Here is a 10,535-nt window from a genome sequence, read left to right on the forward strand (position 1 = left end):
ATCACTTCTTTTTGCTATTTCTTATAAAATTTTTCTACTATTGTATTATATGTAATATATATTATTAAACTGACGGCTATATCGCGTGCAAAGTGTGTCTCCCGTGTCTCACAAAAAACCATTACGTGTTGCGAATATACAGTCAGACAAATGCACTCTTTTGTCTTACTTTTCCTCTTTGAAGGTAAGGTTAACTCCATCTCTCTCTCTCTCTCTCTCTCTCTCTCTCTCTCTCTCTCTCTCTCTCTCTCTCTCTCTCTCTCTCTCTCTCTCTCTCTCTYTTAATGTTTCTTTATCTYGCGAGAGCTATACGTGCATTGAATGTACTACCAATACAGTCATTATAGACTGACTCTCTCTCTCTCTTTCTTATTTTGAGAGCCACAGAGTATTTATATATTATATCATTTACTGATATTTCCTCTCATTATTCATTAAATGAGAAATTTCAGCGAAACATTACACACAACAACAACAACAGCAACAATAATATAAGTATATAAATCTACTTTTAGTTAGATAATATAACATTAGCACAAGTAGTAGTGTTGGTAACAACCATTGGATAGGGTGGACATACAATGTCATACATACATGATTYYCCTTAACTTTTTATATAATTTAATACCAGTAGTAATTTTTTTGGTACAAATATCTGTACAATATTAATGAAGGGTCGTCTCTCTCATATTTGTTATGCATTTATCATATTTTTTTGTTATATTTAGTTAGTAATTGTCGACTTACAGTGCACTACCAAACCAACCATTAATGATAACCTGAAATGGTTGGGTGCGGTATGTGTTTTCATTACTGCATCCAAATAAAAAGTACAGTATATCGCTAATGAACTAATGTATGATTCAAAAAATATAATAATAATAATAATAATACTGTACTCTATTATTATTTAATATTATTATTATTCAACGCTATATATGTGTGACAGTCATTTTCCTGTCTTAACACTCTAAACATATCCAATAAGTCTATTATATATTGTACTGTATGTACAGTATTATTATATTACATAACAATACAATACTGGTTGGTATATAATAGAGAGGAATCCACAGTGGCTCCCGGCGCTTGCTTTTTAACTAACATAAGAGAGTCTCACATTTGGTTTATTTTCAATAAAGCAAAACCATATAAAATAGGAAAAATAATACGAGAAAGAAAAAAACAATAACAAATAATAAAAATCAAAACTTGCGACACAAAAAATCAAAAAGCAATAAAATTAATACATATTATATTACATAACATTTAATATTATATATATATATATTTATATATCAATATATATATATATATAATAACTTTTTTTTGTATGTAGCGATCACCGGAAAAATTAGTGCCATTCGACTAATCAGTATTAATGTTCCCAAAGAAGTTATCATCAAAGGAAACGCTACTTTTTATTGTAATTATAATATAGAGACGGATCGACTCTATTCACTCAAGTGGTATAAAAGGATCAGTCATAGAGATACAGAATTTTTCAGCTATAGTACGATATAATTGTCAATAAATATTGTGTGTGTGTGTGTGTGTGTGTGTGTGTGTGTGTGTGTGTGTGTGTGTGTGTGTGTGTGTGTGTGTGTGTGTGTGTGTGTGTGTGTGTGTGTGTGTGTGTGTGTGTGTGTGTGTGTGTGTGTGTGTGTGTGTGTGTGTGTGTGTGTGTGTGTGTGTGTGTGTGTGTGTGTGTGTGTGTGTGTGTGTGTGTGTTGTCTCCCAAGTTACTCATTTGACTAACATTACAATCCATACCCATCCTATCTTTTATATTCTCTTATATTATAAACTTAACATTAAATTATTGCATTGCAGTAAAAAAATACATAAATAAATAAAATACTGTATAAAATATTATATAATATAATTTAAAAATATTTTTTATAAAAATATACATTATGAGTATAATATATTATCATTCATATATTACCTTACATATATATCATACAAGCATTTTTTAATATTCAGCATATTATTGTCATTATATTAACCAAAAAAATCGATACATTAGAAAGAAAATATATATTAAATCCGATTTAAATTATTACAACAATTTCTTAATAAGCAGTTTTATTACTTAGTTTAATAGCTTATATCTGTATGATATGCAGTGAAAACATAATTCATATTTAATAAAATAAATGATATTATATTTTAAGTGAAACAGCTATCATTAAATTAGATGTGAATAAAATAATAGCTATCACATCGAGAGATGAGAGCCCAGCAAACAAAATAACTGATAATAAAAATAATAATAATAATAAAATGACAACTAAATCTACTCCACCCAAATATACACAACAAATTCAATAAACAATAGATTTCTCTCTCTCTCTCTCTCTCTCTCTCTCTCTCTTTCCTTAATATATAACTAACTATAACTAACTGGGAGTTCAGTTCCTGTACTCTCACATGTAATTCCCCTTACATTTAGAAGTTTTCATTCAATTATTTAACACAAAAGCCAGTCKTCTCTTATAAAATTTGATGAATTCAATGATAGAGTCACCGGATATCACATTTTTTTGTCATTGAAAGAGTGCAATGAATTTGTTATTATTAATATATTATTTTTTAATAAATGACTATTTTTTTAAAAAAATAATMATCATTTTGATACAAACATTTAATTGAAAACATCTCTAATTTTGTTTGCATAAATTTAAAAATAAAAATAAATATTTATCGCATACACAATGCACATACCATCTAAAATTAAATATAATTTATTTTAAAGGCAAATGTTTTAAATTTATTATATATGCTTTGATAGTCAACATACAAAAAAATTGATTTAAAACACAGAAAAACAAATTGCTATAATAATTGTAGCATACATTTGCAAATAATTTAAATTAGCAATTTTTGCAAACTTACATACATATGCACTCAATGACATTTAACAACTGTTTTGTAAAAATTAATAGTAATTTCAAACTTTTTAAAAACCCCAATTAGGGCTAAGATTAACAGTAAATTGTGGTAATTATATGGAGAGTAATGGAGAGTCTATGAATTTTTAAGCACTTTAGAAAAATTATTTAAAACTTAATTAAGCGCAAAATGCGATTTTTAGAGATTGTTTTAATTAACGTTTAACTAAAATTAATTAATTGTATTTAAATATAAAATACAATATATATATATATATATACAGTATATAGTATAGTATTTGTGTGATAAATAAAAATTGTATATAACTAATAGCTTTAGTGGACAGTTAAATGTAGTGTAATTAATCACATTTTTATTTTATTTTTCCACAATAAGACATTGAATTACTGAATATACAGTATATATTTAATACATGTAAGTTTATGTACTGTGTGTGTGTGTGTGTGTGTGTGTGTGTGTGTGTGTGTGTGTGTGTTGTAAAATTGTTGTCTAYTTTTTTAAATAATAAAGTATTCATTTAAAATAATTGAATGTTTTACGCACATACATACAGTTTCGGGTCCTGAGCCCAATATACACTTAAACGGAGCACCTGGAGTTAATTTGGATGTAGATAAAAGTTCAGCGACTGGCGATGTTTTATATCTGTATGACATTGACCTGACATCGGAAGGCTATTATAAATGTGAAGTAATCGCTGATTACACATTTCAAGCGCTCAAACTGGACAGCTATATGACTGTAATAGGCAAGTAGTTTTGGGCTAAACTACCAGTGCTTGTGCTTTATGTCCATTTGTGTGTCCAATGTTGCGCACAGTTATTAAATGAAATATTGTTAGAGTATTTTGTGGCTACTAATAAAATTAATGACATTTTTTGTTGTTTGGTTCAGTTCCGCCAACAAAACCTCCAGTGATTGAGGGCTACAAACAGTTTTATACGATCGGAGATGTGGTTACCAGCTATTGCTTTGCTTCATATTCAAAGCCTGAGTCGACCATCAAATGGTTCATCAATGATCAAGAGGTACCCCATTACTACTTAATCACTGGCAATGAATCCAATTCAGGGATCAGTTTTACACTGGAGACCAAACATCTCATTGATGGCCGTCTAAGGCTGTGCTGTACGGCATTTATTGACTCAGATTTCAGATTCAAAGGTAATGAATGAATCAATGAATGAATGCTTTATCTCACATGAAAATCATATTCACTTCCAAACTATTAGTTTTTTTGTCTATCATATGATTTGCTGAGAAAAAAGCTTTTAGATATATAATATATTTGTTGCCTTTTAAATTGATATTTATTTTTGATAACATTTTTCTGTTTGTTTTCATCCATCACCACTATCTTTCTCTCTCTCTCTCACTCACCCACTCACTCACTCATTCTCATCCATTCATTATTTGTGAACAGTTAGCTCTGAGGAAACCATAATTAAAGGCAATGAGAGTAATGAATTAGAGAGCGTTCCGTTAATTATTGGTCTCAAATCAAATTACATGTTAGGCGAGTATATCGACGTTAACTGTACAGTACGTCAAATGATTTATGAAACATCTGAGCCCAGACTTGAATGGCTTATACACAATCAAAAGGTAGGTATGCGAGCAAATGTGTGGATAAAAATTTTATACTCACACATACATTACTATAAATACTGTATATATTTTTATTTAACCTAAATATATTATATAATATCAATTTTACTGCTAAAACATGCAATAAAATATTGATTGCCAGCTATTTTTTCTTTACACATCGTTTTACAGGCAAATGTAGATTTTGTGAAACATTATGACATTAAAAATATAATAGGATTGCGATTCCGTATAATGTCATACCATCTCAACAATAATAGCAGTCTTTTTATTACATGTAAGGCCATACAGCTATTGACGCCCCAGAAAGCACCCAATATTGCCCTAAAGTCCAAACGAGTCAACAAAAATAATGGCATTTCCCACACTATAATTAATGCAAATCACTTTCGCTTATATTTATATCCTATTTATTTATATTTATATACATCTAGTTATTTCAATGTATTAAATATTTTATATTAATATATTTATCATATAATTTAATTTGAATATAATTTAATTATCGGAAAAAATTATATATAATTTATTTTTATCTTAAATGTAATGCATTTGTAGGCATTTTTACTTTCACTAACTATAATGTTGTCATAATATTAATGATAAAATTACTGTATTTTACTTAATAATAATTGATATTTCTATGCTATTAAGCTATTAAAAGATTAATACATATTTAAAGCTAACAAAATGTGAAAACTGCTTAAATTGCTAAAAATTAAATTTGATTGCCATATCATATAAATTATATTAATATAATACTATTATGTTATATAATATATAACTATATTATTTTTTAAAATGGTTAACATTATATAATGTATTTTATATTAGACTATGATTAACATTTAAAAATAAATAATAAAAAAGTGAAAAAAATTATATTTAATAATACGGATAGCATTAGCATTAGGATTGAATGGTAATAGTATTTTGTGCACAAATTGTATTTAGTGTAAATGCAATTGATTTGTAAAGCCCTGAGCCATAGGAAAGACACATCAAATGATGCGCTCATCTCATCGTTTTCCTTCATACTGTTCATTGAGTTATATAGTATTTGGCATACAATGGCTTATAATCAGTGAAGCGATATGTAAGTGAGGTTCACATCCAATACATTATTGAACACTATTTTCTCTTTTCTTATATATATTGAAATATATATATAATTTTCTCTCTCATTTTTTTATCAATTCAAGTCTAACTCATATATGTATATACAGTATATATAATATACTTTTTTATGTATTATATATCTGTTGTGTTCTGTATATTACATTTTTGCACAGAAAAATGTCGTTAAATTTTTCTTAATAATAATTCTGCCCTAAAACTCATGAATAATTTGTAACTCATTTTTTTCAGCAAAGTTTTTTGAAACAAAAATATCTCAAAAATACTATTTAAGTTTTTTTTCGTACAACAAAAAAAATATTTCAAAAATTATATACGTTTGTCATATATCTTGATATATAGCACTTAATATATGCTATAATATAAGACACTAATTAATTATAATAGGAAGTGTCTGATAACTTGTCAGCAAAATTATTTTTAATACTGACTAACTTTTACTTAATTGTCAATTAATAATTGATTTATACATTTAATATATACTGTACCGTATATTATATATATAAGCAAAATAAAAAATAATAATTCTCTAATATTAGCATTAAATATAAAGTTTATAATATATTAAATATATGTACAATATATGCCTTATTATATTTTTGGATTGACAGCAAATATCATAAATAAAAATTTGCAAATAAAAAATCATTCAAATATTTGTTTAATGTATTTTTGCAGATATTTATTAGATTCAATAAAATGATATTTCTCTTATGGGTTACGATATAAATAATATAATATAGTATGAAATATTGTTATCTATTGTTAAGTATTTTCTCTTATTTAAATTCTCTCTCTCTCTCTCTCTCTCTCTCTCTCTCTCTCTCTCTCTCTCTCTCTCTCTCTCAACGTATGTCTAGAATATTGTGTCTATAAATATAAGGTACCATATATTTCGTGATACAAACAATTTTTACAGTTGAAACCTAACACAACAAACACAACATAAGATTAAAAACAATGAATTATTTGTTTAGAGATAAGAATCAGTGGTCCTTTGGGTTGTATTTATTTGAATGAAAAAAAAAATTTCCTGTATTTTTCACTGACGAGTGAACAGAATTTTTACGAACGGAAAACTGGTAATCGTTTGAGAAAAAAATGATTTTAATTTTATTTTTTGTTTTCTGATATATCAGTCAATTGCTGAAACATTTGCCGTTGACTTCCGATTTGATCCCCACATAAGGTCTTGCATTCAGAGAGTTAGAGAAAGAGAGAAAACGGAGAATTTATTTCTCAAAATACAAAATCACATCTAATCTGAAACTAACACCAAAAAAACCTCAAAACAGTTGAGGAAATGATGTGTTATTTTTTGCTAACTTTGAATTTTTTCTCAATTTTTTATTCACTAAAATATATCACTACTATTACTACTACTAATACTAGCACACAGTTATATTTGTGACACATGTATGTTAAGAAATAAAACTCTATATAAAATAAAATGTATATCATATATATATATACAGCATATTTATATACTGTATATCAATACTATATATAATACAACTGTGAATATTAGTGTAGATTTCTCTCTCATTCACTTACTTACACACTCACCCACTCTTTGACTATTGTAGTATAGAATTGAGTTTAATATCAATCAATGAAAGGAAAAAATTTACATTTTCTAAATTGAAATATATTTTTTTATTTTTTAGTCGATCTCATAGTCCTAACCGCAGGCATACTGTATATGAATAACAACAGTCAGTAAAAAAAGTATGTCTTTTCCATATAAATTTATATATACACTGTAATGAAGTGTTCAATGAATTTTTTAAAACATATGCATCCGATTGCATTCAATTTGTAAAATAAAAATACTTTTGCTTCAAATCCTCTTTTCAATAAAAAACAGGGAATCTCTCACTAATAAAGAGCATATACTACTAGTCTATGTTATAAATAATTGGCTCAATAGAGGAATATTCTACTAATATATATATACCGTATGTCTCTCACAATTCTTATTGTAAATATTCTGTGTATTGTATAAATATAATGAGTTTAAATATATGCTTAAAAAATTTTGTTTTTTGTTTAATAAATGAACGAAAAATAAAATTAATTGAAAAGAAGTGTCGCTTTAAAAAAGTAAAATTGTTTAGTTAGGTAAACATTTATTTAATTTATATACCTATATGCAGTATATATATATACAGTATATATATTTATTCAATAAATTTAAGATGAAATTGAGACAATCAAATTAGTTAATGAAATGTTTAGATAGATGTTTGTGAATAAGTAAAATAAAAAAACYGATGTCTCAAAATTTGCATTTCAATTTGCACTGTCTGTATGCTAAATATAATTTAAATCATTTATGTGAAACTTTTTTTTCATTTCCAAACACATACAGACAAATCTTCAATACAAGTATAATACTGTATAAATACATTTAAAGAAAAAAGATAAATGAATTTCAATCATCCGTTTATAGCCGTCTATATAGTTGAGGTCACGGATCAAAACATCAATCAATAATTGTGTAATAATTCAAACATCCATTAACTGGGAATATCTTTGTTCACAACAATACCAAAATAAAATAAAATAGAAAATAGAAAACAAATACATTATTTATCAAAAAGAAAAATTTATTTCCAAAAAAAAATAAATAAAAATAAAACAAATACACGAACACAAAACTGGAAAAAATAATTTTATCAATTAAAAATTTATCATTTTATTAAGTAATACTATCATCATCATCATCATCATCAACAACAACAAAAAATAATATTATTTTTTATGTACTTTTATTTTCTGATAAAATAATTTTGATGGATCCTTTAAAAAAATATAATAAAAACAAAAATCAAACATAAATGTTTTTTCGGAAAATGTTGGAAACATACTTTTTTAAAGAAAAAAATATTATACAACTAATAATAATCAAATAATCAATAATATTAGAGAAATAAACTTAACTAACTGTAAGTATTTTTTTCTCTATGTATGTATAACTGTAATATAACTGTAAAAATATAGTAGTGATACTTTACACAATRTGTGTGTAATAAGCAATAAAAATACTTAATTTTATATAAGTAATAAAGTGATAAAAATGTTGATATTTTTATTACTATAATTGATATTAATTCGTTTAGGCTAAATAACCATTGTATATATCTATATATATATATATATATATTTGAATTTTATTGAAACATTTAGGACCTAAAAAATGATATTTTCGCACACAATTCCACTTAATTAAATTAAATTTATAGCAACAAATGTACACAAAAATATTAATTTTATTTTTAGAAATAAATATATTAGTTATTAATAATTTAATATATTGTAAACATAATTATGTTTATGACCAGTAATACTTGAAAAGCTCTGCAATTTCAGAAATTATTTAATAAAACAAAAATCTTTTATATCATTTTTAATAATACTAATAGCAATATATTAATCTATTAAATATCTATTTTTAAATATGTAATTAATTGAATCCATAGACAAAACAGTATGATTTACTGTATGAATCTTATAAATAAAATAAAGTCTGCGTTCAATCATATCATAAGTTATATATACTGTATATATTAATATTTACATTATATGTGCATTTATATTGTCTATTAGTATACCTATGAATATCAATCATTTTTATACATGTCTTGATATATAATTTATATTTATATAATATATAGTCAATCACAGCAAATCATAAAAATAAAAAGAAATTGAGATTTTTAATATCAAAATAGATTTAAATATTACATAAGTTTTATGAATATTTTAAAAGGAAATTTCTCTTTTATATTATATATAAACTCATGTTTTGACAGAAATAAAACTTATTTTATTAAAAAAAATTCAATTAAATGCAAACACAATATAATACGATTATTACTTCTAAAAAGAGATAGAGACTAATGTTTGTCAACTACCAAAAGTGTACAAATTGTTTAGCAAAATGATGTACTGAAAGCCAAGTTATATATATATATATATAATTATTATAATAATGTTAGAGAAAATATAGGGAATATATTTGTATATGAGTTTCTAAAAATATTGTATGAAAAGCTATGCATAATAATAGTAGACATCATATGACAAAATATCATATTAGTAGTCCATACTACTACTGCTACTACTACAGTAGTATTGTACTTATTATTATTAAAATATTATACAATATTAATATATAAATAATACTGAGCTGTAAATCAAAACGTTAGGCATTTTTAATAATTAAAAAGACCTTTTGATTTAATTAATTCAAATTAATAGAGAGAATTATGCATTGGGTTCTATGCATACAATTATGAAACTATTTGTATATAAAAGTTTAGTGACTCTATAAGCTATGTATGTTATCTCTTCATAAATTAAAAGCATTTTTATTACATTTTTCATTTCATTTCTAAACCCGCTTTTCGTGTGAATTGTTTAATAATATCCGGTGTCTGTCTGTCAAAACTGGTGCTCCGGTGGTACTAAAGCTTTAGACAATAAGCCAAGTGTTGGTTATTTTGCTTTAACTAATTATTAAAATGCTATGTATTGTCACCAATGCTATCATCGACTATCATGTGGGCTAACTTGTTGTGTTAATTGGGGAGTCAATCATCATAGACACAGGTGTGGTTGTGTGTGATTATGTATGTGCTGTCTATTTCCAAAATATAATTATATAATATGTCATATATACTGTTTATAATATATACATACAGTAAATATATAAATATAAATACATAAAAAGATTTGTTTAGTGAAAAATGCAAATTTTTCTGTAAATAATTATTTCAATATTTATTTAAATCGTTTATTTAAAATACTATTCTTTAAAATAGATATTTCTATTATATAAATATTTCTAAATTTGTATATATTTAATAAAA

At 25.1% G+C, this 10,535-nt stretch overlaps 1 protein-coding gene across 1 annotated transcript; it reads left to right on the plus strand.

Annotated features, from left to right (window-relative positions):
• Window positions 1-784: 784 nt before the first annotated feature.
• Window positions 785-6,923, plus strand: LOC128952859 (uncharacterized). Its single transcript, XM_054298313.1, has 6 exons — window positions 785-797; window positions 1,340-1,513; window positions 3,470-3,664; window positions 3,811-4,080; window positions 4,340-4,521; window positions 6,801-6,923. The coding sequence occupies exons 1-6, from the start codon at window positions 785-787 to the stop codon at window positions 6,921-6,923; spliced, it is 957 nt and encodes a 318-aa protein (XP_054154288.1).
• Window positions 6,924-10,535: the final 3,612 nt, after the last annotated feature.

This window comes from Oppia nitens, unplaced genomic scaffold (genome assembly GCF_028296485.1).
Source record: "Oppia nitens isolate AA-2021 unplaced genomic scaffold, nextdenovo-longstitch-racon4-pilon3 scaffold1_pilon_pilon_pilon, whole genome shotgun sequence".
NCBI classification, from domain to species: domain Eukaryota; kingdom Metazoa; phylum Arthropoda; class Arachnida; order Sarcoptiformes; family Oppiidae; genus Oppia; species Oppia nitens.

Excerpts from the sequence above, each read along its gene's own strand:
- LOC128952859 (XM_054298313.1), top strand. Across the intron at positions 4,081-4,339 it reads CTCAGATTTCAGATTCAAAG|TTAGCTCTGAGGAAACCATA; the intron begins GTAATGAATGAA and ends ATTTGTGAACAG. Across the intron at positions 4,522-6,800 it reads GGCTTATACACAATCAAAAG|TCAATTGCTGAAACATTTGC; the intron begins GTAGGTATGCGA and ends CTGATATATCAG.